This window comes from Wyeomyia smithii, chromosome 2 (genome assembly GCF_029784165.1).
Source record: "Wyeomyia smithii strain HCP4-BCI-WySm-NY-G18 chromosome 2, ASM2978416v1, whole genome shotgun sequence".
NCBI classification, from domain to species: Eukaryota; Metazoa; Arthropoda; class Insecta; order Diptera; family Culicidae; genus Wyeomyia; species Wyeomyia smithii.
The window spans coordinates 70640611-70668577 of NC_073695.1; the positions used below are offsets into that span (position 1 = coordinate 70640611).

Sequence of the window (27967 nt, forward strand, 5' to 3'; positions counted from 1 at the left end):
GCAAAAAAGAAGAAAAAAAGTACTAGTTTAGTTATAAGTACACGTTTAGTACAAATATTTTCATACATCCAAGGAATATATTTGTATGAAAATATTTTACTAAACGTGTACTAAACTAGGACGTTGTTTTCTTCATTTTTGCAATTTGGAAGCATAGTTTCTTTTACAAAGTTTTTAATTAGCCAATAATATGAAACTCTTCCAAAATCACAACTATTCGAGAATTAATTTTTCTGGACAAAATAAACAAGAAACTTTTATTTTCTTTCTATTTTTTCCTTTTTTTTGAACGTGTACTAAACTAGTACTTTTTTTTCTTCATCTTTGCATATATTCCTAATATATTCCTTGGTCATCTCCCAGTTGGTCTTAAGTTACGATGCTGGCCTAACAAACCAGTCGTCGTAGGTTCGAGTCTCGGCGCGGGAGAGACTGTTAGTGTCAGTAGGATAGTAGCGCTAGCCCCGCAATTGTCCTGTACACTAAACAGTCGGCTGCGAAGTCTGTGTATAAAAAAAAAAACAGAAGGTCAAGCTTCGAATCGGAATATAGCACCGAGGCTTTGCTTTATATTCCTTGGTTATTCTCATAAACATTGCCTAAAACACTATCCCAAAAAACCAACACGATCTGGAGTTATCAATTTCGTTCCGGTAAATTGCATTGCTGGACCACTGTGCATTGCTGTTGTCACTGTAGTGGTACCAGACTAGTCTGTTAATTTTCTGGTCATTGCGAATTACTGATGATTATCTGTAATTGATCGGATAATTTATCGCTTTCTCGTTTTTTTTTCTGCCAGCTTTTTTTTAACTTAATTATGAAACGATTTTCCCGAAACTGGTGGTTTAATCTGAGTTACATATTACTAAATGGCTCATTTACAGATTTTAGTTTACATAATCCAAACTATGCTTTATAATTAAAATATGATCGCATTTAAGGAGAAAAAACATTTAGACTTTTAGCACCATTTTTTTTTTATCGAGTGGAATTTATATAGAACTGCGTTCACACATATAATAATTTGAAAGAAAGTTCAACATTACTCCGCATAACGTGTTCGTGGCCCTGCGAAGGGCCGATAGTTATTTGTACTGGGCAGTAGTAATGAAATAATTTACTTTGAGCTAGTGTATTTCGAAACAACTTTACTTTAGCAAAAGCTCCGGACCCAGCGTGCTTAGCTAGCTCTCCTGGCAGGGAAGTCTGAACTTGACTGCTTCGTAGCTTGTCTTCGGTGTCGTTTTGACGATATGCTTGTTGACGGTTATAGTGTAATTAACTAATGTGATTCGCACACAAAATTCGTCTGTACACTTGTGCTACAAGCAGTGTGCAGTGCAGTTCGTCCTTTTTTCGAACAGTTTATTCATCACTATTCCGTTCAATCGAATTTGCAACTTACAATCAGAGCTTGACAAAGTCATTTTCAATTGTCAATTATAAGGTAATAGTTACTGTTTCATTCTCGAGCACTTTGTGAGTAAAATAAAACCCACTCGAATGCACTAGTTATGATTTTATCAGCTAAAGAACTTAAAAAAGAAAGAAATGATTTTCAATTGAAAGTGGAGAGTTGACGATTAACAACTGAAATGACCATTAGCGATTAGAATTTAGCGATTAGAGAAAGACGATATAAAACGTAGGACGCCAATACCATATTCAAAACCCGAAGTAGCTACAAGGCGCCAGTGATCAACAGCAAAAAAAAAATCGAAAATTGATCCCAACTTTCGTGACGTATTGATTGGATGGTATTGGTGTTCCATCTGCGTCTAGCAGTAAAAAAAAATCATCAAATGACATGATGCGGTGCTAATTTCGAATAACTCACTGGGGAAAGAAAAGTGTTATAATATGAGTCAGTGTCTCCATCAATTGAGACAGTTATCAGTTTCATTTGAAATGATTCGATGAACACCAAACGGGAAAGAAACCAATGATCAAATCTGTTTGACAGTAGAAATGTTCATCGTGATTCGATGACAGTAGCCGAAAGGAATCAAATGAAAATGAAACTATTCGAATCGAAATGACTGCACAAAATATTCAGTTTCATTGTTATGTGGTAAAGGAGGCAAACTCATGAAAAAGCCATAGTGAGGTTCATTGGTGCTAGAGCAAAGCCAGAGAAAGGCCCGGGGCATTTGCCCCCTTTGTCCCCCCTCAAATCCGGGCCAGTGCTAGAGTATCTGGTACAATTGATGGAGAACACTGAAGCAGATAATGAAACGAAAATCATTCCGCATCATCTGCAGTTGACAATCCCCAATGACGAGAAATTGAGCAAGCTTTCATCCGGCGTGACTATTGTCCAAGGTGGCATGATTCGATTGATTTTTTTAGCTTTGTGAACACTAAAACCAACCATCCATTTAAGGACAATCACATGTTTTCAATGGAAACAGAAAGAAAAAGTTTTTGCCTCTAATTAAAATTTGAAATTGGACAACATTTTTATCGAATAGGAATCAGTTCCACCCACGCTGTTTTGTTTTGGTGGTGAAGTTGTACTTTACCTACAACTGTGTTCCAGCAAACTTCAAAATTAATCTCAAATTGGAACTTTTCCTCAATAAGAAGAGTAATGTCAATTATGATTTTAAGCTTTGCGGATCAACAATGCTGTTAACAGAAATAAATCCTTACCTCAGCTCTTTTATTTATCTGCACAATTAAACCCAGCAGAGGTCCATGCGAAGCAGCGAACAGTCGAATTCACTTAATTAATAAGCACAGTGTGCAATGAGCGCCAATTCCGTATCCGGTGCTACTGGAACAATTACGGCAATTCGATGCAATCAGTGGCACACTTTTCCGCTGCGGTCGTTGGCGTTCGCCAACGACAAATAGTCACTTAACAACAAATCGTTAAGCGCCTCAAACCTACGCCTAGGGCAAATGAATCGTAAAAAGTTTAGTGGAAGTCACAAGTATTGCTTTCTTTCGGTCGATAACCTCCGTTTGCAAAACAAATTCCGAGTGCCCATTTTCCCGTCGCTCAAGTACCGTTTGCCAGTCGCCAGTCAACCGGTTCCGAATTGAGTCAGTAAAAATCAATTTCCATTTCGCCGCCGCCGTCGCCGTGGCTAGCTAGTAAATAGCAGTTGGTGAATGTACTTAACTAGCAGAGACAATGGTACCGAAATAAACTGAATCAATTTTCGATCACTGTTTGCTTATCGAAACACGAAAAGGTAAATCAAGAGGGGAGTACTTCTGGGGGTGGTACGGTAGAAGACAGTATAAAACGGGCCACGAACCGTTTTATGCGAGTTGCGGAGGGTGCGCTTGGGTTAAATGGATATTTTACGATTACCTGCCAGGAAATATGCAGGAAATTGAATTTATAATCGGTTACAAAACAACTACACCGAAGTGCGACTTTCGGAACTTGATCTTTTGTTTCTTTTTTTTTCGACACAAATTTTCCAGCCTGTGATAATTGATTAGCACAAAACAATGACAGTTCTAGCGTCATGATCATCGCGCCTTCAATAAAGTTGAATGCGACCGCGCAAAAAGGGGAGGATCATATGAAAACAAATTCTTATTGTAACTTTGAGTATCTCTTACACTCTTGAACAGATTTCAAATAAGTTAATCTAGAGTCGAGATAAACCTGTTTTAGTATTGTAGGCGAATTGGGGCAAAATTGGCATTTTGCTGATATCTGACTCCTACCAATCGATTTCTGAGACTTTTCACTTAATATAAGACCATTAGACAGATTTCCATTAATGCTCATACATACTGGATATTAATTCGCTTTGTGAAATATACTAAAACCATACCAAAACCATTTTCGTAGAATCCCCGTTTTGAGCTTAGTTTTTGTCCGATATAAGATCTGTTTTTTAGTGGTCGGTAAAAAATGCTACACAATGTGGACAAACTCTTAGAATTTCGATATTTGGCTTTAAAACGAAATGGCGTTGAATAATATCAATTTTTTTCGATTTCTCAAAAATCCAAAATGGCGCCACTGTTGCCCCTCTAAGGTGAAATGCGTTCAAACTCGGGGAAATTTGTTTTTGCGTCAAAATACATAAAAATATCATATATAGAAGCCAAGGCAAAAAATGTTGCACTGTGTCACCTTCAAGAATAATAATAGTCAATGACAATAATAATAAAAAAATCCTCTTGAAATCTTCACCATCGAGCGATTATAAATGAATGTTTAAAAGACATACACTTCTTAAAATTTTGCTCATCACAGTTTTACAAGGTGTCGTAAGATTTCTTATAACCTTCTTCCCTTTAAAATCTTAGTTAGTTTTTCTTCTTCAAAAAATTGAAGTTGATAGAAACACATATCGCTTGGAAAGAAGTATTTTGTTTTTATTCATCAAATTTATAAGCCAAAATTATAAAATTTATAAGACAAATCAAAATACATAATCATTCGGTTAAGAGAACATTTATAAATGACGTTGAGGAGTGAGGAGGAGGTTTGCAGTTTTGTGACGAAATGTGACGAGGGGGAGGGTAGGGTATCGAGCCAAGCTACGTAGCAAATATGAAACTAAGAAAAACAGTGTTTTTTTCTAATTGTTCGATTTTATCACTGTTTTGTCTGTTTAGGGTTATTTTTATTATTTTCTTGTTTTTTCTTGTTTATTCATGTGTCAGGCAAAAAAATATCATGAGAGGGACGGGTGGGTGTCTGGATTGCTATAAAGCTACGTAATTATCTAGAGGGGGCTTGACTGTGTGACGAAATGCTACGATGGGGGAGGGGGGAGTCAAAAAAACCTAAAAAAGCTACGTCATTTATGGATGTTTCCTAAGGTGAACTCGCTACTTGCGCAGACTTCAACAGTCAAAACCCTAGCAAGATATTTTTCAACTGATTTGAATAAAGAATTTAAGTTCGCGAGTTGTTGTTGGTTTTTTAACCACCGCAGACATTAAAATTGAGGTAAAACTATGTTGAGCACTTTTGAAAAACCATATAAAAAACAGTTCCGGAGAGAATATTGAACCAATAACATGTTTTCCGAGGTTATGCCACATTTCCGAGATGCATGGTCTTCGTTCTGAGCTGCGAGGGGCAGCAATGCCGGCTTTTCCATGTTGTTCAAACCAATTCCACTTTATTTACCTGCTGACGTCCGTATAACTATTATCGGTTAGAACTGAACTGCTTAGCTCGAATCCGACTAACGAATAGCTTCCAGTCGTAATTGTTAAATACAATGGCGCATTGCGTGCACTACACCGGTATAGAATGTGCATAAAATCGCCTCTCAATTGTCGCAATTCATTTCAATTTTTTTCTCGTGTATTTTTATTTTCCCGCACTGGGATAGTGTGCCTTGGAGGACACGAAAAATCGATTTTCTATTGGTTTTAATCGGATGTGGTGCTTTTCCCCTATGGTAAAAAAACGAGCGGTAGTAATAGCGATAGTACGAAAAATGAGCGGTAGCAATACTTTCCATTAGCGAAAATCTAAAAAAGAGTGGGTAAACTAGGACGCACACACATTTTTTCATAGATAGTTTTGATTGTACATTAGGTGCTTGGTTGCTAGTTTGATTTTGTACCGGTTTAAGGAAAATTGAAGCCTGAAGTGAAAAATCAATTCCATTACGAAATTCTTTCAACGTAGGAAAAAAATAAGAGCATCGTAATAAATAGTAATTTAAGCGACCATTTCATTTAAAGATCACTTCATTTCTGCAGTATTCCTAATCATTTTATTACTTTTTTTCAGTTTCCGCTTGCCAATTGCCCAGTATTTCTGGTAGTTCTAGTTAAAGCTTCACAGGACCGAGCATGGACAATTTTACTCACTCACATTGTCTTTTACAAATGCATTCTTCAATTCAACACGTTGCTTGCAACCACTCTATCTCGCATGCAAGTTCTTAATATCTAACATCGATTCGAATGAGTAAACTCAACTTTAAGCAGACTAATTTGATACAGACATTACATACGTCTATAGAAACAATTGCTCACAGTGAATTCGATTACTTCATCACAACCAGTAAATTTCATTCAACTGATTCTCGCCTGTTTGTTATTGTATCTCGCCGGTTTGTGAGTCCGCTTTTAACTGTCCTTCCAGTAATTCCGGTAAATGGATTCCAGCTACTTTGGAAAGCGGCCAACTTCACACTGTCGCATGGGCCGTGTCGGACCACAACAACAACAGCAGCACCCAGAGGAAAATTTCAATGAATAAATTACTCGAGCAATTAAGGTGTTTGCATTTATATCATGCTTTCCTGCAGAATGCATATACGGCTTGTGTCAGGTTACCAGACTGGATGACGGAGGAACGTCGTCTGGGTGCCCGACAGTACAGGGTGGAATGTTCCCACGGAACTGATCGTTGTTTGCACTTTTGCTTACTTCCTTTGCAATACATTTTGTTCGTTCCGATGCAGAAAATAAAACAATAGAAAAAAAAAATTCATTTGAAAGTTTTCAATTTTATTACTTTTTTATCGGAATACCTGCAGTTTACATGATTGATCCGTACACAAGCGCAGGTTATCGTGCCCATGTTGTGGAATAGACAGAAACCATCCCGACACCCGTGGCAATTTTCCGAAAGTCACGCTTCTTCCCTGCCGCATAACAACGATCCTGCATAACCCGGTAATGAAAAACGACTATATCCTATTAGCAGACCCGCCTCCATCTAAGGTGATTTCCACTTCGATGCAAATTTCACTTGGATAACCTCAGCAAGCAGAACGTGGGAGACTCCATTAAACGGGTGTAAAACGTTCCGAGCCAACAGCACCACCAGTCCGCCTCCATCTACCCGAAAAAAAAACTGCTTGAGCCCCCGCCACTCTGGTTTAAATCCATCAGCATATTTTTACGCCATAGTTATGCAATAAAAGCACTGTCGGTTTGCAGAAAGGTGGATTCTTTTATTCGCGTGAGTAGTCCTGAGCCGGGTGGCGTGGCGTTATTGGCGTGGTTTGAGTTTCATGGTCGGCCAACCATTGCGGAGGCTCCTTCATCAGTCGGGGTTGGCTGGACGACATGCGGCACGTGGTAGGTGGAATTTGATCCAGTTTTTTTACTCGCAGTTAACGGTGCATGGGGCTATCATTAGGAAGACGGTTGCGAGCTGATGAGCGTTAGGGCATGCTTAGTCGCTCATTAGTAATGCTGACAATGTGGAATGTAACGGCACGGGTGCCGCAGAGCATGTCGAACCTGGTAATACAATGCAGCATTATGCTGGGGGTGTAATCTAGTCAGATTTGATAGTGACGTGAAACCGCAATCATCAAACTAATAAGATATCAATCTTTCTAGTCCTACTGTTCTATTATGCCTTCTACCAAGGTTGCATCAAGAGTTGCATTTTTAGTTTCCAACATGGTGTACTGCTTTTATTGAGCACGACAGAGTTTGGGAATTCAACAACCCCTAAACAATCATATTTGAAAAAAAGTTTTATTTGGGCGCGAATAGTTGAATTTAGAAATTGTGAGCACGAGAAACGATGAAATAGCATTGAACATATGTTAATCAGAGCGTTATTATCGGGAGAGCAGCGAATAAAAAGTGGACATCAACTGCTTAGATAATTTAATCGTGCATCGTAGAGTCGAAGTTTATATAGATAATTTCTGTAATTTTTTTTCAGCAATTCTGAAAATATGAAATCTAAACAAAGGAAAATTGTACATAAAAATTTAAAAAAAATCAGGACAATGATTTTTTGGTTATATAATGTTATCAGTTCCAACCTTTGTTTGCAATCCTAACTAAGTCAGATTTTAATTTTTTTTTTGTTGATTAGACTATAAAATCTAATACAAAACTCCGGAACTATTTAATTCAAATTTGTACTTACTTTACTTTTACGGCGACAGACAGATTATCGATCCAATGCCGAATCCAGAATATGTTGCCATGACACTCAGTCTTGGGTTGTTATCCTAACACCTATTTTCGACAGCAAAGTTCCAACGAGTGCGAGGCCTACCTCAAAGTCGACGGCCTCCATCGGGATTTCTACTGAATATAGTCTTCGCTGGACGTTCTTCCGACATTCTAGCTACATGCCCAGCCCGCTGCAACCTGCCGTGTTTTATCCGCTTCTTAACTATATCCGCCGATTTGTACACCTGGTACACTTGGTTAATGCGTTTGCGCAATACACCATTTTCTAGTTTGCCACCAAGGATTGAACGCAACATCCTACGCTCGAAAACACCAAGAGCTCGCCAATCGGCCTCTTTCAATGTCCATGCTTCATGGCCTCGGGAAGAATTAGTGTTTTGTAGAGTGCAAGTTTAGTACGGGTTTGCAGACTACGGGACCTCAGCTTCCGTAGAGGGCCCTGTTTTCAGCTGCTATCCGCCTTTTTATCTCACGGCTAACCTCGTTGTCACATGTCACTAATGTACCCAGGTAAATAAATTCGTCGACTACTTCAAAAGTTTCCCCATCTAACACCACTTCAGCACCAACATCCGTCGAACTTAAACACGTTCTCTACCAGCCACCATGTATTTCGTTTTGGCAGAGTTTTTTGTGAGTCTCTTGCAGCTTCCCTCCTGAGAGGTCCGAAGGCCTCTTCCACTGCTCTACGGTTGATACCAATGATGTCGATATCGTCCGCAAAACCTAGAAGCATGTGAGACTTAAAATATGAATATGTAATGATGGTGCCGCTTCTTTGCACGCCGGCTCTCCGCATAGCACCCTCCAAAGCGATGTTGAACAGTAAGTTTGACAGCCCGTCTCCCTGCTTCAAACTATCTAACATCACGAAGGAGTCCGATACCTCACCGGCTATCCTGACGCATGATTAAAGGGTGGCACATATCAGCCTAATTAGTTTTGTTGGAAAACCATGTTCGGGACTAATTCGCCATTACCCATTTCTCTTAACTGTATTGTTCGCTGCCCTAAAGTTAATGAACAGATGGTGCGTCTGCAGGTTGAATTCTCGAAATTAATCGAGGATCTGTCGCAGGGTGAACATTTGGTCCGTAGTGGAGCGTCCCCCTCGAAAACCACATTGGTTTTTGCCAACAAAGGTCAGTCTATGGAACAGAATACGAGAGAGAATTTTGTAAACGGTGTTGAGAAGGGTTATGCCTCGATAATTACTACAGTCCAGGCGGTGGCCTTTCTTTTAGATCGGACATATGAGACCCTCCAACTAGTCCGAGAGTAATTTTTCATCGGCCCACACTCTCAGAGTGACCCGGTGTAAAGCACGATACAGCTGTTCGCTCTCGACTTTAAAAAGTTCAGCCCTAATGCCGTCCTTACCAGCTGCCTTGCAGTTCTTCAGCTCTTTCACTGCTTTCTTAGCCTCGTCCATGGATGGTGGGTCCACAGCTTTGCCATCATCCTCAATCACCATCCTGGTGCTTTCGACTACGCTGTTTTCTTCACCATTCAACAGCACACTAAAGTGTTCCTTCCAACGCCTGGCCACCTCCGTTCTATCGGTAATAAGGTTACCCTCCCTATTGTTGCACATGACAGGGGCTTCGGTTCCTGATTCCATTAATCACCCAGCAAACAAATTGGTTCATATAACTCGAGCTCAACTATGTGAAGTGAACCCTTATTTGGTAAAAAATGACCATATAAGATGCATGAAATGCGCCTATGTGTACAAATCTGGAGGCCATATACGTACATTGTAGAAAAAAAAAGATTACGATTTTGTATAACTTCGCATGCTCTCTTGAATGGCCTCATTTGAAACTTTGTATTGCATTGTATACGACTTAGAGGATTGACACATTTTACAATTTTATATGACACGTTAAATGGATTTGTATATAACCTTTTTTTTTTTTTTTTTTTTTAAGGGGGGATTTGTTAGTAGCTTAAGTATTAATGATAAATATTAGTAAATAATGAGTATGTGTGTCCAATCACAAATGGTGACTTCTCAACACTGTTAGAAATTTATAATTTTAATTGTTAGGATTTGTTTGCTTTCACAATTAGGACTTATAATTCGTAGGGATTTAAACCTACTTGTCAGGAAAGGGGAAGTAAACTTACAACTAAGTTAATTGCTAACTTATTGGCTATAAAGAGAGCTCATCGTAACAATTGAGGATTGCAACGATTTTTGTCGAAAATTGTTAATAATTTTATTTGACATAGCTTCTAATGGTTCAACACCAGTAAGTCTATGTAATTCGAGTGAACCAAACCAAGGAGGACGCTTCAAAATCATTTTCAGAATTTTATTCTGAATCCTTTGGAGCGTTTTCTTCCTTGTTGAACAGCAACTTGACCAGATCGGTACAGCAAAAGCATTGCTGGTCTAAAAATTTGTTTGTAAATCAAAAGTTTGTTCTTTAAACAAAGTTTAGAATTCCTGTTAATGAGAGGATATAAACATCTCGTATATTTGATGCACTTGGCTTGTATACCCTCAATGTGCTCTTTGAAAATAAGTTTTTTATCATAAATTAGTCCTAAGTACTTAAACTTGTCGGACCAACTTAAAATAACCCCATTCATCTTGACAACGTGATTATTGTTTGGCTTGAGGAAAGAAGCCCTAGGCTTATGCGGAAAAATTATCATTTGGGTTTTAGAAGCATTGGGAGAGATTTCCCACTTTTGCAAGTAGGAAGAAAAAATATCTAAACTTTTCTGCAATCGACTGCATATGAAACGAAGACTTTTTCCTTTTACGGAAATGCTTGTGTCATCGCAGAACAATGACTTTATTGTATATAACCTAATATTGCGTTTTGTAGGATCTAAATTTTATACGATATAAACAAATTTTATGTTGCATCTTATGTAATTTCAAACTTGACATGTACATTTGAGCGACTAAGAATTAACATCCTTATACGACTTCTGGTTTGCTGGGCATCTTGTAGTAGCTTGTAGTTGTGCCTAGAGAAGTAACCTTCCGCCTCCGCAAGAATCCGCTCCCAATGCTGTCGTTTCTTCAGCAGCTCTAGCTTCCCAATTCCTTCCCACGCTCTGACGAGACACAGCCGTGGCTAACATGTGAACTCTGACGCGGTTCTTTTCATCTGTCGCTCGCTGGCACTCAGCGTCAAACCACTCATTGGACGTGTCTGTCGCAGCTGTAGCTGTGATATGCCTCCACTGTTCATTCAGGCTACCTCCAACTTGATCCTTGATCCGCTTCAACCTTCTGCCGGTACTCTGTAACCACTTCTCCAGTTGATAGCCGCTGGATGTTCAACTGTATCCTGTCGTTCTGGATTTTAACACGTTGGACAATCGGGCGCGAGATAATGATCCGAATCAACGTTCGGTCCTCTAAACAACCTCACATTTGTAACGTCTGAAAAGTGCCGACCATTAATCATCTCGGTCGATCTGATTGCAGGGTTTACCTACAAACGGCCGAAACACGAACGGCCGAATCACAAACGGCCGAACCACGAAAGGCCGAATTATTCGAAAGGCCGAAAAATCATTGATAATCAATGGTAATCTAAATGAAACCGGACATTATCCACCTAGCGTTGAAACCCAGCTTCTTTCATTCGTATTTAATATTGGTAAAATAGATTTACACGATTTCTATGATTTCTGGTGCATTTATTTTTCACTCTAAGTAACAAATTTTTGGTAGCTTGGTTTTTGGTTCTTGGTAGGGTAGGGAACGGCTTAAGCAGTGGAGCCTATTTTAATCAGTCGAAGAAAGCAGGCCTTAAACTTCTGGATTTGGATCAATATCGACAATTTCAATAATGGAATACCGATTGCAGGCCTCTCTATTTGAGTGCCTCCAGATGTGCTTACGTATATTCCGTCGTGCAAAATGAGGGCTACAGATAGCCATAGCTCTGGCTGCAACCTGGCTTTTCCAGGAGCTGATAGAACTCCTTCTTCTCTTCATCGGGCTTATCGTTGGTCGGTGCGTGCACATTTATCAGGCTGTAGTTGAAAAATTTGCTCCTAATTCTCAACACGTACATACGGTCACTGATCGGCCTCCATCTAATCACACGCTTCACCTGTTTCCCTATGAGCACGAAACGGACTCCCCTTTCTGCTTTCACGCCGCCACTGTAGTAGACGTGGTACTTAAATGAAGTGCCCGCATAGGATCTACTGCCCGGAGCTCGCGTTCTCCCGTTTTCGGCCACCTCCCCTCCTGTATGCCAGCAACCTCCACATTCAACTTCTGCAGCTTTCTAACTAGGATACCTGCACGTGCCGGTTCGAGTAGAGTCCTTACATTCCAAGTACCGAGTTTCCAATAATCGTTGTCCATTTTCCTTCGCCTAGGTCCATGCCGATTATTCCGATCTGTTTTTATATATGGATTGTTCGTAGTATTTTTTTTTTTTAGTAGTATGCTGTCTTGCTAGGGCTGCCATACCTAGTCTCGCGACGGGGCTGCCGTCTTAGATATAGCTGGCGGTGTACCGCGTTTGGTAATTCAGCCGCCCGCTCCGGGTCCAACGCTGTTGTACGCTGCCCCTAACACGGGGATACAGCAGCGTACGAACCCCCTTCCCAGTCAGCATACGACAATAGTTTCCACCGGGGGATGGTTACCCGATCTCCGCTAAGGTTACTCGTATCCCGGTCGGCATTTTGTGGAGGTTGGGATAGAAGTTACTGGACAGAGATGAATGACCACAATTCTCAAGTGACACGTGCCATTTACCAATTCAATTCCATTTACCAATTCAATTCCATTTACCAGTTCAAATTTGTACGGCAATAAAAATTTACTAATGCCGCTGTCTGATATCAATCTACTTAGGGGCCATCCACATACCACGTGGACAGATTTGACACAGTGGAACGCAACGAGCTTCGGCAAATAATGCTAGAACATGGTTTCCCAACAAAACTAATTAAACTGTTACGTGCGACGCTTGACGGTTTCACATCATGCGTTAGGACAGCGGGCGAATTTTCGGACGCGTTTGTGACGTTAAATGGTCTGAAGCAAAGTGGCGGGCTCTCGAACTTGCTGTTCAACATAGCTTTGGAAGGTGCAATACGATGGGCAGGTGTGCAGAGGAGTGGCACCATCATCACTAAGTCTCACATGCTTCTGGGCTTCGCGGACGACATTGATATAATTGGTGTTAACCGTAGAGCAGTTGAGGAGGCCTTTACGGCTCTCAAAAGGGAAGCTGCGAGAATTGGACTCACCATAAACACTGCCAAAACGAAGTACATGGTGGCTGGCAGAGAGCGTGGTAGTTCTGCGGGTGTTGGTGCTGCGGTGGAGCTGGATGGGAATACTTTCGAAGTGGTCGACGAATTTGTTTATCTTGGTACTCTCGTGACATGTGACAACGAGGTGAGCCGCGAGGTGAAGAGGCGGATTGCGGCGGCGAATAGGGCTTATTAAGGACTGCGTAGCTAGCTTAGGTCCCGTAGCCTACAGATCCCTACGAAATTTGCGCTCTATAGGACTCTGATCCTCCCGGTGGCGCTTTACGAACATGAATCGTGAACGTGAAAGGAGGTCGATCGATGAGCGCTTGGGGTCTTCGAGCGTAGAATCCTGCGATCAATACTCGAAGGCAAACTAGAGAATGGGGTGTGGCGCAGGCGCATGAATCTCGAGCTGTACGAAGTATACAAACACGCGGATATTGTCAAGCTGATGGAACACGGTAGGTTACAGTGGGCTGGCCACGTAGCACGGATGGTGGATGAGCGACCGGCAAAAATAATATTCAGCAGGGAACCGGATAGAGGCCGACGACTTCGAGGCAGACCTCGCACGCGCTGGATGTGTGCTGTCGACGAGGATGCCAGAGCAGCAGGAGAAAGGGGAGACTGGAGAGTAGCAGCCCGAGACCGAGTTTTGTGGAGATGCATTCTGGATTCGGCATTTTTGATAATCAAGATGTTTACTGCAGGAATGATCTTGAAAATCTTAGCTTGAAATAAACTAAAATTACTTTGTTGTTGCGTAACTATGCAGCTTGCCTGGGCCCATAACCTGATAAATATAGATTGTCATTGAATAAATCATCTGTTCAAAGTGTGGAGTTACACTCCCAAAAATATTAAAACTATAAAGTGGACATAGCTCACTACTATATGGCTCCAGAACTCCAAGCCTCTGCCGTTAGGCGAACACACTAAAATTTACCGAAAACTGGAAGTTTCAGCAGTCACGCGCTGTTGGTGAAGAATGTCCCAAAATCAAAACCCATCAACAGAAAAATAAACTGCGGTAATGCCAGCTGGCAGCAAATAATTTAAATTTTGTTCCATCCGTTCCGTTTCAGCTAGACCAAGAGCAATGAGCCCACCATGACCGTCCCATTTTTCCTTAGGTGATTTTTTTCCCATCCGTTCGTCCATCACGCAGATGGCCTTGTGTGGAGCGCTGCGTGGTAGATGGGGTAATAAATTGAAAAAAGTTTTTTTTTTGGGTAAGTAGAGTAAAAAAATAGTAAGCCCTCATAAATGTTGAGTTCCTCTCACAAACGAAAGTAGCCACCACCAAATAGCGTGCGCTTTGATTGCGCACATGTCGGTTTTACTCGACACCCACCATCAGCACCCCCCTCGCTGTTAGAGCCATAGACCAGGATAGCAAGCGTTCCTGTTTACTGGTGCATGAAAACTACACTTAAGAATCATCAGAGTGGAAAATAAATGCTAACAGGAATGGCGTGTGTAATCAGTTGAAGAATTTGCCGAAGAATATTCGCGATTTTCGGCGCGATGGGAAAATGCTTTAAATTGTAGTATTGTAGAAACGTGCAACCGGGGTGAAGCGCGTGTTAAATTTTATGCACCACGATATTTTCTAACATAAGACTATTCATTTGAATACATCATCGTTTATGGGTCATCTGGTGTTTCGGTTATTTGCACCATTTACTGTTTGCTATATCTTACCTGCTCAGAAATGATAATACATACATCCCACACCCGAATTTTACATATTGAAACTCCTTCCAACTCAACGCCCATTTGCAAAACCCACCACAATGTGTGTTGCGTATGCGGAACAAAGTTTGGCTCCTAAATAAACAGACCACAGTTAGGTTGAATTTCAATTCGCATCTGGCTTCACTTTGGTCGGGGAAATTTTGGAATGCCTAAAGTGTACAAATACGCTCGCACAAACAAATTTGCGATACTGCGGTTGCAAATAACAACGCAGCCAATGAACTGTTATTGAAGTTGTGGGTTTAAGGTGAAACGGTGTTGAAGCCACAAATGGCCAATGTCGAGCGACTACTTCGAATTTTTAAAGGCACAAGACTCGGTAATACTTAATGCGTCACCTGTGAAAACACTATTTTATGTTTGCTGCGGTGAAGCAAACATAAAATAGCGTTCATAAAGAATGCATTATCTATTTCTGAGTCTTGTACTTCTAAAAATTCGAAATCGGCTGTTTGAGCAAAAGCAAACTAAGTAATTTTTTAGGATAAGTTCTGCTTTCACGAATTTGACGCCTCAGAATTCCACGATGACAACTACTGAATATGAAGCGATTCTCTTCTCGTTGTTACAACAAAAAATAGACTATACAGCTTGCGGTGAAAATATCCCAGGACCTGCTTCTGTAACACGTTTGTATGCCTCGTGGTTTATGCCATTGCACAATGGTCCAAAAACCAAATGTAGGGGGAAATTTGGGTCTAGATATATTATATTTTCTTAAACAAAGTTATATATTTTGATAAAAAACATTAACAACTTTGAGTAGAATTGAAATATTTATGATATCAGCATTGCAAATTGTTTCTCTTGAAAAGCTTTAAAAGTCGTTCAAAGACAATTTTAAGGTGAAACTTGAAATAAAGAAGTTAGAGCACAAAATGTGTTTTTTCAATATAAATCGGTTGTTTTTGAAGATAAAGAAAAACTTTTTTTGATGAAGTTATTTAAAATTAATGGAGCTATAACATTGAAAAACAAGTTTTTCATCTATCTACAAAGAAAAAAAGTTGGATACTCGATTGCATAGAAAATTTTGGTCACCCTAATTTTTGATAATTTTTCAATAAGCGCTTCATGATATGTAACAACTTTGTATAGAAGAAAGTTTTTCTCTAGAACATTGCTATAGAGCTCTAGACCCAAATTTCCTCCTAAGTTTGGTTTCTGGACCATTGTGCATTGTGCATTGTGCATTGTTGCCAGTCTCAAAGGTACCCAAAAAGAATTTGGTAATTGCTAAAATTATATTTCAAACACAACCCGCTGCTGAGTTTTTAATTTTATTACAACCACGAAGCGATAACAGTTCCATTAAAACTTTATGTGTTGCAATCAACCGGAATCATCGTTTCCATCCCAACCGCTCGTGAGAAGTTCAAACATCGTCGTTTAGCTAAAAAACCATCGTACCATTATTTTCAATTGATTGTGAATTAATTTCAGCAGCCATCTATTACTCCTTATTGCTTCACACCATCAGGATGCAAACAACGTGTTTTGGCTCTATATTAATATGCTTCCATTTTTCTCCGTCTCTGCTCCTACAGGTTCGTCCTCCAGTCGGCCAGCCACGACAGAATCAGCGACATCAGCAGAAGCAGTTGCGTCAGCCGATTCATCCGGTCCCGCCGGGCTGCTACTGGCAGCATCCAGCCCTCCCGCTGCTATCACGAGTCGCTGTCACAGTATTTACATCAGTAGGACCACAGTGACATTTCGGAAGCGCTCCCGGCGTATGAGCAGCTTCCATCGGCATCGCCATAAAAAGCAAACAGCCACCACCGCTGCCACTAACAGGGAACAAAAGCGTCGTCCTTCCGCCACCGTTGATCCCATCGAGAACACCAGAGGCAGTGACATAAACGCAAACACAATGCACAAAGGTAGTACTAATACGGAAAGTGTAGCAATCCACTTCCGGTGTTCCTTCTCCTACGCCTCGGATAGCCAGCAAGACCTGGAAAGTGATGACGGTGGTAGTAATAGCGATAGTAGTAGCAGTAGTAGCCAACAGCTCCACGGGCTTCCAGCTCATCGCAGCCATCCACGGCAGCGGAATCCACTTGTAGTAAACACTGCCACAGCATCCATCGACACTAGGTGGAAGTATTGTTGCGACTGGAGTCATGCGTTTGACAACCACCGAACCAACAGAGGCTGGAGGGAGTTTGTTCCAGTTCCAACGACGACTGTGGGGGCTGCTCTGCTAGTGCTACTGCTGCTCACGTGCCGTATGGCAACAACTACGTCAGTCCTGGCAGTTGCAGCGAAATCAGGTCAACCACTAAGCAACGGAGCAGGGCTGCCTGTTGGATCCAGCAGCCCTGTTGCGATGGCGGCGGCCCAGAAACAGCGCCATCAGTGTGCCGTATCGGAGCACACGTGCAACAACGGACGCTGTGTGCCGCTGAACAAATATTGTAACAATGTAAACGACTGCGGGGATGGAAGCGATGAACCGCGATTTTGCACAAGTAAGTATATACGCGGTATTGCTCTTGTACAAGAGTAAGATTCCAGGGGTAACGAGGAACGGATTATATTGCGATGATGTGATCAAAAAAGCAACGGGGGAAGTAGAAAGTGAACCTCTACACTAATCGAAAAAAGAGATGAGACAAAAATTTAATTTACAGATTATATGAACACTATTTTCATTAGCTTAACCGCGAGGTTCCAAGTACTTTGAGCTGTACTTTGATCTCTGTGTATTTGAGCCAATAATGTTTGTAGTCTACAAGAAATGAGAGTGTGATTGGTTTTAGCATTGGTTTAGAACTGATTTCTCTTCACAAAGAGTTTGTTAAGATATGGAAATGTACAACCAAACGAATCTTCATCTATAAATGAGAATGTCAGTCTGTTCCTTATATACTTAAAAGTTACTGAACCCACCCCTGCCTCGCCTTACGCTCATGATATAAAGAATAATATTGAAATATTAGTTTTTCTTTATATCATGAGCGTAAGGCGAGGCAGGGGGTGGGTGAATTTGCAGTTTTTGAACATGAAAACTTTCTCCCCTGTTACCGTGCAACTTTGAATAAGAGGTTTTTTAGTATGAGGCGTATTTTTGTGACGTTTCTTTATTTTTCGAGACTTGTCGCTGTGTCATTGGCGTAGTAAAGATGAGCGATGTCACCCTTTAGCCATTTTCAAAACCGCTTTCAATGCTTTATGCTGTACCGATCTGGTCAAGTTGCTGTTCAACAAGGAAGAAAACGCTCCAAAGGATTCAGAATAAAATTCTGAAAATGATTTTGAAGCGTACTCCTTGGTTTGGTACACTCGAATTTCATAGACTTGCTGGTGTTGAACCAATAGAAGCTATGTCAAAAAAAATTATTAAAAATTTTTGACAAAAATCGTTGCAATCCTCAATTGCTACGATAAGCTCTCTTTATAGCCAATAAGTTAGCAATTAAGTTAGTTGTATGTTTACTTCCCCTTTTCTGACAAGTAGGTTTAAATCCCTACGAATGATAAGTCCTAATTGCGAAAGCAAACAAATCCTAACAATTAAAATTACGAATTTCTAACAGTGTTGAGAAGTCACCATTTGTGATTGGACACACATACTCATTATTTACTAATATTTATCATAAATACTTAAGCTACTAACAAATCCCCCCCTTAAAAAAACCGCTGAACCGATTATCATCAAGTATTCATTATGTGGAAGTTATGTGGGTGGTGTATCTCAACGACTTTGATTTTTTGTATTTCAAATTAACTTGGGCACTAGAGGGTTAAGTTTGACAGTTCTCTAGTTTCCTTTGATTTTGCTGCAGTTTGTTGGTAATGTAATTGAAAAAGGTTGTATACGCAATATTTTCCTTCCAAACGTTTACTGAAAATTTATTCTGGTAAGCAGTATATACAAAATATGATAAATGTTCAAAATCGAGAAAAACTTTTTCGATCTATAGATATGCTATTAGCCGTAGTCAAAACGACCAACGGCTTGAGACATCATGCTGTGGCCGAACGTAAAAAACACCCAAGATTTGGACAAAATGCTCAGGGATAAAAGCATCACGCGCAAACAAGTGACTAACGGGAATTCACAGCTTACATGCGGTTAATTTTTTCTTTTGATCTGAACATTCCTGGGTATCTGAATTTATAATTGATTTGCTGTAAGGTAACAAGAAAGTGTTTAGAAAGAGAAAGCCTTTAAACACCCTAATATTACCCATTGGAATTATAGCTTTGTTTTCCTTTTGCCATTTGTCTGAATAAAAAAATTCCGATGATAATAAAATGAACCAATTTCTTTATTGGTTTATATTTAAAAAACTCGTTTTTTATCACTAATCCTGAAGCAAACTTCACTTTCGCCAAAACTCAACATGAACTTCAAAGTGGAAATGAAGTACGACATAGACTCCTCAACTTTCGTGCTGATTAGAAGTATGGATAAAATGCTAACCGAATTTTAATTTCCGGCGGCTTTGAGGTTCACGTGTGAACTTTATGTGAACTTCAAGGTTCCAATGAACAGGAACAAGCAGCTTCTCCTGAACTTTCGTGCTGATTAGAAGTACGGATAAAATGCTAACCGAACTTCAATTTCCGGGGGTTTTGAAGTTTACGTGTGAACTTTATGTGAACGTTAAGGTTCCGATAAAGGGGAACAAGCTGCTTTTCATGAACTTTCAATTTGCTTTCAGCTGTTGACGGTACTTTATTTAGAATGAAGTTCGGTTTGTGAGTAATGCGCCCTGTTGTTCAGCAAGAAAGTTCCACGGAACCAAATCTGAACCTTATGTAAAGTTCGTTTATTAAGCGAATTTCGAACTTCTGGTTGCTTGAGTAGGTACCCTAAGGTGAACGGAGTGTGCTACTGCAGTTGCTATGCTCCGCCACGTTGGTCGACCTGTTATCTATGGAGCTAACAAGGCCTACGCCGTTGCTGGAGGCGGGCGACTTCAATGCTTGACCTGTTGAGTGGGACAGTCGCTTTACGAACCAGAGGGGTCGGATCTTGTTGGAGGCTTTGGCGAAGCTCAACCTTGATCTGGCCTACGTTGGGAATAAATATACATACATCAGAAATGGTCCATCGGGTTCGTCGCTTTAACGTTATGTCTACGAGAAACTCATTTAAGTCTCTGAAAATAAGTTAGTGGCACCAACATTTACAAGAATAGTTGAATAGCTATATGCTTTAATTTTTTGAGCTTTTGGAAGCGCCTCTGTTGACCAGTGTTGTCATTTACAGCGTTTATATCGCCGATGACTTCACGTTCCGTTGCATCAGCTGCGCATAGAAAGTTACTTTCTTGTCGTCGGGTCTTCCTTCTTGTGGACAATAATGCATGTGCTTATGAAAAATCACAAGAAAAAGATATATTTGTTGCTAAAATGATAAACATTTAACTGCTTTAAATCAGTTGTACGTTTTTGGCAGTGTGACTCTTATGCGTTTATGCGTCAATGATGAACAGACCCTTAATTCTCAACCCGATCACGCGTTGGCGCATCCTACCAAGCACTTTGTAGCCGGTCCCCAGTTCGTTGGTGGTGCTACAGCTCTGGTGAAAGGTAGTCTCTCGGTGTCCGCTTTTGCATACTTTCTGTCCCGACCAGCAAAATTCCTGCAGCACTACGATTTCGAGACAAGTAACAATACAAGAGACAAGACAAGGAACAATACTCAAAGGAAAATTCAACAACGAGGAAGTTCTGATACCGAGAATTCCTCTAATTTTCACAGATTGTCCATTCGAGTTCAAACATATACAATTTCCTGTACGCCTTACATTCGATATGACCATCAACAAAATAACAAGGGTAATCTTAGGAAGTATGCGGAATTATTCTTGAATTCCCATGTTTTCCGCATGGTCAATTGTATGTAGCATGCTCGCGCACATGCTCATTTACGCACCAGACAACAAGACGAAACACTGCTTCAGATGTAAAATCTGTAAATAACTGTATAACATACTTATAACATACTTATATTACTAATGCTAATAATATATCAAATGGAATATTTCGTCAAATGAAATTTGAAATTACCAATCAACGGAATGTGTTTCTGCAAACCGAGTTTCAGTTAAATTTACAAAGCAATGGATGGCATTTAAAACGTTTTAATATAGGGTGTTTTCAACATTAGACTATGCAATGATAGGAACACTTTTCACTTTTTGGTCGAACGAAGTTTGCCGGGTCAGCTAGTTTAATTGAAAACTGGTGTCCGATGCTTTCAGTTTGTTGAAGATAAGACTGAGTGTTAGGGAGGCATTGGACGAGGAAAATATTTACTATATTTAGTACGGTTTTTTTAGGCAAAATATGTTTCACACTACAGTAAATATTTATTGTTTACTTGAACGGTAGTAGAACTATTCGCTATTTTCTTTATTAAATATATTTGCTATGTCATTCCACGGTGCGATTTTTTTCTAAATAAACTTCATCTCAAAAGTAGTTTTCATTAACAGAACAACATTTCAAACCCTTTTAGATTTCCCGGGAAATCGTTCTCGGGATTGCAAACCCTAGTTACGGTATTTTTAAGAAACAAAGTCCATTTTTTCTGTTTTTAAGCAAACTTATTGTTAAGTTTCTTTATTTCTCCGAATATTTAATATAAATGATCGTTCTGGACTTGCATTTTGAAAAAAATTGTCATGGAATCTAATTTTGAGCGACAGTGGTGCAATATTTGTTATATTTGCATTACAAAACAAAATACGATTTTCAGCAAATCATTATATTTTGATTCTAAATTTGACAATTTCATCATGTTTCTGAGAAAATTTTCTAATTTCTATTCATCACTAATATCACTGGAACTGTCATGACTATGGACATCAGTAAGGAAATATATAAATTTGGACCAGAGAAGTTATCAGTTGCTTTGCTCGGATACCCATGAAAAACCTTTTATTTATTGTTTTGAATTTTTATTATAGTTCATAATCCGGAGTTATATGATTTTCCAGAGTTTTGATGTGCTAATAATCCTTACGTACCTTTTTCAGAGTAGTGACGCCAAAAGCGATGCTTGGCGAATATTTATTTAGTTATACAATAAGTTAAAAAGCTTGTTATAGATAAGCGCCTCCTTCTTTATTTTACAGTGAGAGAAGCAGGAAACAACTATATATAATTGAAGTTTTCCGCTAATTCATCGCTAGATCCCTAGTTTTATTAACCATAAAAGTAGTTGAGTTGGAAATCAGTTGACAAACCCCCCTAAACTTTAGAGCCAAAAACCAGTGCACTGCAGTGTAAAAAGACTCCATCACTAATGCAAAACTGGTTATTATACAGGGCCGAATAGCAAAAGCTAGCACGATGGTGTTCACTCATAAACTTTAATAATTGAGAAATTTGCTGTCTAATTTTCAATCCTCTGCGCCATGCTGCAACATGATACTATTTTTTACGATACTATTATAATATAAAAATAAACTGCGAGCTCTGCCAGACGATATTCAGTCTCTCCTTCCCTCTCTCACTCTCTCTCTCTCTCTCTCTCTGGCAAGTGCGAGCAAGAAACCACAAATCAAAACCGAGCAACTCTGGTAAACCCAGCTGTGCATGCAGAAGAAAAAAACACAAGAAAAAAAATTTAATACGATAAAATAAAAAATAAAGAGATACGTTGCTACCGTCAACCGAAACGGTGTGCCTGCTGCAGCCGAGATGTGATGGTGGTACATTTAAACGGAACGAGTGTAATTTCATTTTTCCATCTCGTTACACTGTTTATTTAATGAATTACGTCCTGCGAAGGAAAACCGGCAACAATAACGAACAACGCCTAGCTCTGTGTTGGGTTTTAAATTATACTTGCATACAGGTTTCCTTTTACCACGGAGGAAGATTTTTCAACCAGATCTTTAAATCAGTTTACAAATATACTTCTATTTTTCTTTTGTAGAAAGATAAATATTTCTAATAGTATGTATCTTGAAAAATTGTCGTGATTTCAAGGTGAAAAATTGAACAACCTATCGGAGAAAACAGTTGGTAAAGTAATTCGATATTCTACTTTTGATAAGTTTAGACATAATAACGAAAAGGCCAGATCACACCCTTAGCTAGATTGATTTGTACACGCTCTAGTAACCCGCAAGGGTGTCATCGTTTTTTTTTTCATTCTACCGTTTGTCCCATAGCTGTTTTGGTCAGGAATTATACCCCATTTTCCGGCAGTTACGGCGTTGTTTTTATTCTTCTAGTCCGGACCGGTCTTATTAATTCATCAGACTGTTACTATTTTGTGCTGGTGTGGATCGTTCTTTACCACTCTCGTTTCCAAATCCCCATTTTCGAGTGTGCCGTTACGGTGTGCTATAAAAACGGGATAAATTTTCCGGTTGGTTACGGAAAACAATACAACGGTTCTTTCATCCATTCGGCTTTGGAACAAAAGATTGTTGAGATTTTAGTTCAGCCAAACGTGAACGGTGAAGAGCAGGGGTGGAATATAAATCACTACCGCTTATTCGGAGGGGAACTGTTTCTTAGCGATATTTTTTTTAATTATCAAAATGTAATTTATCGCTGTTATTATAAATTGGGTGAGTGATAAAGTTCAGAGCCTAGCATTGATAAACTGTCTTTCAATAAAACAATGTTGGTTTACCGAAATTCATTGAAGCGAGTCAATAACCATTTAACCATTACAACCAGAGAATACGTCCAAAGAAACTGAACCTAATGCTTTTATTTTCCATCATCTCTTTTCATTTCAGGATGCAATCGAACTTATTACGGCAACATTGGACTGACATACGACTTGGAACTCCATCGACCAAAAGAGGATCGTATTCCTTACGTGTGCATTTTGACGTTCACTGCTGCTGGTGGAAATCATGGAGATATTGTGCAGGTAAAACTTAAAACAAGTCTCATGTCCTTACAGAATTGCTTTGTTCTATTCAGAGACAGCAAAAGCTTGTACAACACAGTCGTTATAATTTGATTTGAAGTAGTATGTAAAATTCAATAAACGCTTGTAGAACACAACATTGATTGGTGAAATTAATCAAGCTGTCGAAAAAATGTTTGGTATTTATGGCTTCTCTAAGCCAATACATACAAACAACTGATTGTAATTAAACAGTCTGATTGTAGCATTAATTTAAAGCGGAATGCACAAATCCTGAGAATGATAAAGTGTCTCCTTCGATGGGGCTGCCTTCCATTGCTGAAGACAATCAATCAAATATAAACTGCCAAGTACGTCACTCCGATAAACGACATCGATAGAGACGACATCGCCCGACTACCCGGTAGGTATCACATGTCAGCATAAGCGGCAGCACCCTTGTAAGCCGCTTTCGACATACAATCACTTACCCGAGACATGAGCTTGCAAAGAAGCACCTTAAACGGTGTAATTCAATTAGGCAAAATGCAGCGCAAACTACTATGAAGCCACTTGTTCTTCTTGGCGTCAAAACTCACACTGTTGCAGCTTGTAAAGATTTGATAGAAGCTGATTCAAACAAACGTTAAAATGGATCTAAGTCAAAAAAAAACGATTTTGTTTTTCGCGAAGAATAAAAAAATATTTTATTCTGAATGACTGAAGTTTCTGCAGAAGCCAATTAAATTTATCCTAATGTTTATTAAAAAGTTATCATAATGTCTACAATGAGCCTTTTGTAGAATTTACATAAATATTTAATTTTGAATATAGATAATTTACATAAAACATATAAATGTTACAAATACACAAAAATTTGTGGTTTTAAAAATAATCAAAATTACAAGCTGAACTCGGAGAAGCAATTACTAAGAAGCTGTAGGGGAACTGCTCCATTATTCATCTCAGCCCATATATTCATCTCATACAACATGAAAACACAATTGAAAACAGGAAAAAAAACATTTTTTCTAACTAAACCAATCTGCTAATCCATGGAATGGATTCTTCTTAGTTCACTTTAGATTCCTCATAAAGTATTATCCTCAAAAACTCACTTAAAAGCACTAAATTTGATATTATAGTCGGGCATCTGCACTGGAAAACTCATTTAATTCAATCACCTACCTCAGAAAACAAAATTGCTCTATACGGCTACAACGGGACTCGTTCAGCAGCCAACCAAAGTTTTTTTCATCACTGTCGGACCATTTTTATTTTAATCACTAAACAAAATCACTCACTACACTAAGAATACTTTAATCTTTGAAATGTTCACCTCAAATTTCCTATATCAAGCGTGAATTAGCAGAAATGTATGAGATGAATCTCTACAATTCCTAAATTTCAACTGTATGTATTTTCATCTGTTTTCACTGCGTTGAAGAAAATCAATAGTTGCCAAATCAGTTTCTGTTAATACGAAAAAATTATACTGAAAATGTTGAATTATTCTGACATAATTGACATAAATCTACAGCTCTGTAGTGGTTACCTAGGTTACCAATTTTGCAAGTAAACAACTACAGTGGATATCTAGGTAACCTACTACGACGGGCTGCGGCTACGTTCATTCATGATAATGTGATTCATTCATGATTAACAGTGTGATGAATATGGGAGCGTTGTGAGATGAATAATTGAGCAGTGATTCAAGTTTTGAGATGGAAATGGAAGCGTTGTAAAAATTGGTTTGTTTTACAAAATTCAGCATAAGTCTAGCTAATTTTACTAGATATACAATGCTGAACGATTCCATAAGAGCACGTTAGCATATTTAGTTTATTTGTTCAATGATTTCGTTAAAATTTGGTGTTTAATCCGTACATTCTTCGTGAATATCGGCTTGATGAGATGAATAATGGAGCAGTTCCCTAGAATATTTTTCAACCAAGCATTGCAGGTTAATGAATGGAAGACCAGACACGCGAAGCTGGGTTGTTATCATGACAAAACCCGCCCGCATTTTGCACGACTAGCTCAAAATTACTAGGACAATTTCGTATGAGAAATTCCAATGCACTCATCATATTCGGTTATTCCCTCCTGAAAAATGGGTAATTCTGTGGGTATAAAATTTTTGTAATACTTGGAAGATGAGTAAAGATGCAGCACTGATGGACGATATTTCGGAGAATAAAGACACATTTCCAAAAAAAATCTTCAACACGCAATACTTGAAACCCAATACTTCAAAAAAGGAAACTAAGTGTTAGTTAGTGACGACAAGTATCTGTTTTTTTAATGTTGCTATCCGTGAAATACTTTCAGAATGTCTCGATATTGTGAGCAAGTTATGAAAAATGGTTAAAAAGTATTTTTTAGTAATATTATTATTAATTTTAAAACATCATAATACCATTATATCATAATTAATTAGAAACCTTGGGATGTGGCTAACGTCTCAGCAAAGATTCAATTGAATATGACAAGCTCAAGATAAAAATGATTCTCTTTTCTGTGTTTGGAGCCCAAATAATCTTGATGATCATCACTAGCAATGCCATTCGCCCTAAAATTAATAAGTACTATTTCAAGCAGTAAATGTGGAGCTGGCAATTGAAAAATGTACTAACTGGAGAAATAGTTAATTAGAAATTTACGAAAAATTTAGTCCTGGGACTCGATTAGAAGATTAGAAGTTGTGGGTTCGAGTCCCACCTGCTGGACTATATTTTTCGTAAATTTCTAATTAACTATTTCTCCAGTTAGTACATTTTTCAATCATCAGCTCCACATTTACTGCTTGAAAAAGACATAAAAATAGCTTGACTTGCATTATAGTCATTAAAAATAACATGATTAAGAACTTAACAGTGTTTATTTTTGGTTAAATTCTGGTTCAGTAAAAATTACGCCACTCTCTTTTAAAGCTGCAAAGGATGGCCGAGAATTGACATCCTTCTTTTTGTTCATGATCAAGAGATAGACTCGGCTCAAACCAAGCGAAGCCGTCGGTCATTGACAACATTCCCGCTACGTACCCAAACAATTGCCCTGCCAATGAATTAAGTCCCCACAGTCAGAGCATTGACTAACTACTCCATTTACTCGCCTGTCGTGATGTACCAGAATGAGGGCACTTTGTTTGCTCAATTGACAGGGCTGGACGCATCTCAATGGAAGAAGCATCATGGCAGAGCGTCGTTTGTCGTTTGTCAATCGATTGCGGTGAGGCGTGGAACTCAGATTGATTGATGAGTTTGCCAATAACGAACAATGGCTATAGTTTTCAAGCGTAGTCCTGCAAATAGAATCTCCTGCAGAGACAGAGATGCATTTAGATTTATCGTGAGGAAACAAATTGATTGTGGTCTTTGAGAACAAAGCAGCATTCCGAGCACACTCGAATTGAATTGCTGAATATAATGAGCAGTACATTACTAACGATGTTCTTGTCGTTTCGCAGGTCACACTCGAGAGTTTCACTTTAGGTAAGTTCGTTTCCTATACGGACAATGGATGCCCGGATGGATACCTCCAAGTGGCAGAAGCAGCACGAACTCCGGTCGGTGGAATGTGGTGCGGGACGACTTGGGGACCAGCGATCTTCTACAGTGAAACCCGGTCACTCATAATGACCGTTAAATTGCTCAGGTAAAAGCCAATTAAATTAGCTAAAGAAACCCACTGAATACTGCCCACGCTCACTGAATTTTTCATTTTTTCTATGCGGTAGACTATCGCGAGATCAAAGCGGATACAATTTTGACTTCCGGATACAGTACAAAGTGCTATCGCGAGACAGCGCCGTCGTCCGGTACGGTGGCATCAAGCACGAACACATTCCGCCCTGGACCAACGTTACCTACATCCCCAATTATCCGATAATTGACGATTTCACCAACTCGACGGCTCACTCTGAGCAGCAGTATGGCAGCTACGATACCACAGGCAGCAGCGGCCAGCGCCAGCGTGGAATGGTCGAGCTTAGCTTCGATAATTCAACCGGAAGAGGTTCGTCCTCCTACTCGTCTTCATCGTACGGCCCGAGTCGCAGCAGTTCCAGTGGCGGTCTGTTCGGCCAGAATCGAGAACGACCGTATTCAATTAGGAATCTTACTTCACTGGCATTCCCACCGATGAATGCCGGCCACGAGAACTACACCGAACCCAAGTATTACCTAGGTAACGGTTAACCTGTTAAAGAATTGTGGTTCAATTTCAGTAGCC

The 27967-nt window shown here is 39.5% G+C and overlaps 1 protein-coding gene across 11 annotated transcripts in view; it reads left to right on the forward strand.

Moving 5' to 3' along the window:
* Window positions 1–27967, forward strand: part of LOC129724969 (uncharacterized) — a 299807-nt gene that overhangs the window by 176842 nt on the left and 94998 nt on the right. For all 11 annotated transcript variants that reach the window (XM_055680299.1, XM_055680301.1, XM_055680300.1 and 8 more), the window contains 4 exons: window positions 16446–17372; window positions 23619–23755; window positions 27204–27391; window positions 27474–27922. In XM_055680299.1, coding sequence (XP_055536274.1) covers window positions 16634–17372; window positions 23619–23755; window positions 27204–27391; window positions 27474–27922 — 1513 coding nt within the window. In that variant the 5' untranslated portion in view covers window positions 16446–16633. The remainder of the gene's footprint in view (window positions 1–16445; window positions 17373–23618; window positions 23756–27203; window positions 27392–27473; window positions 27923–27967) is intronic.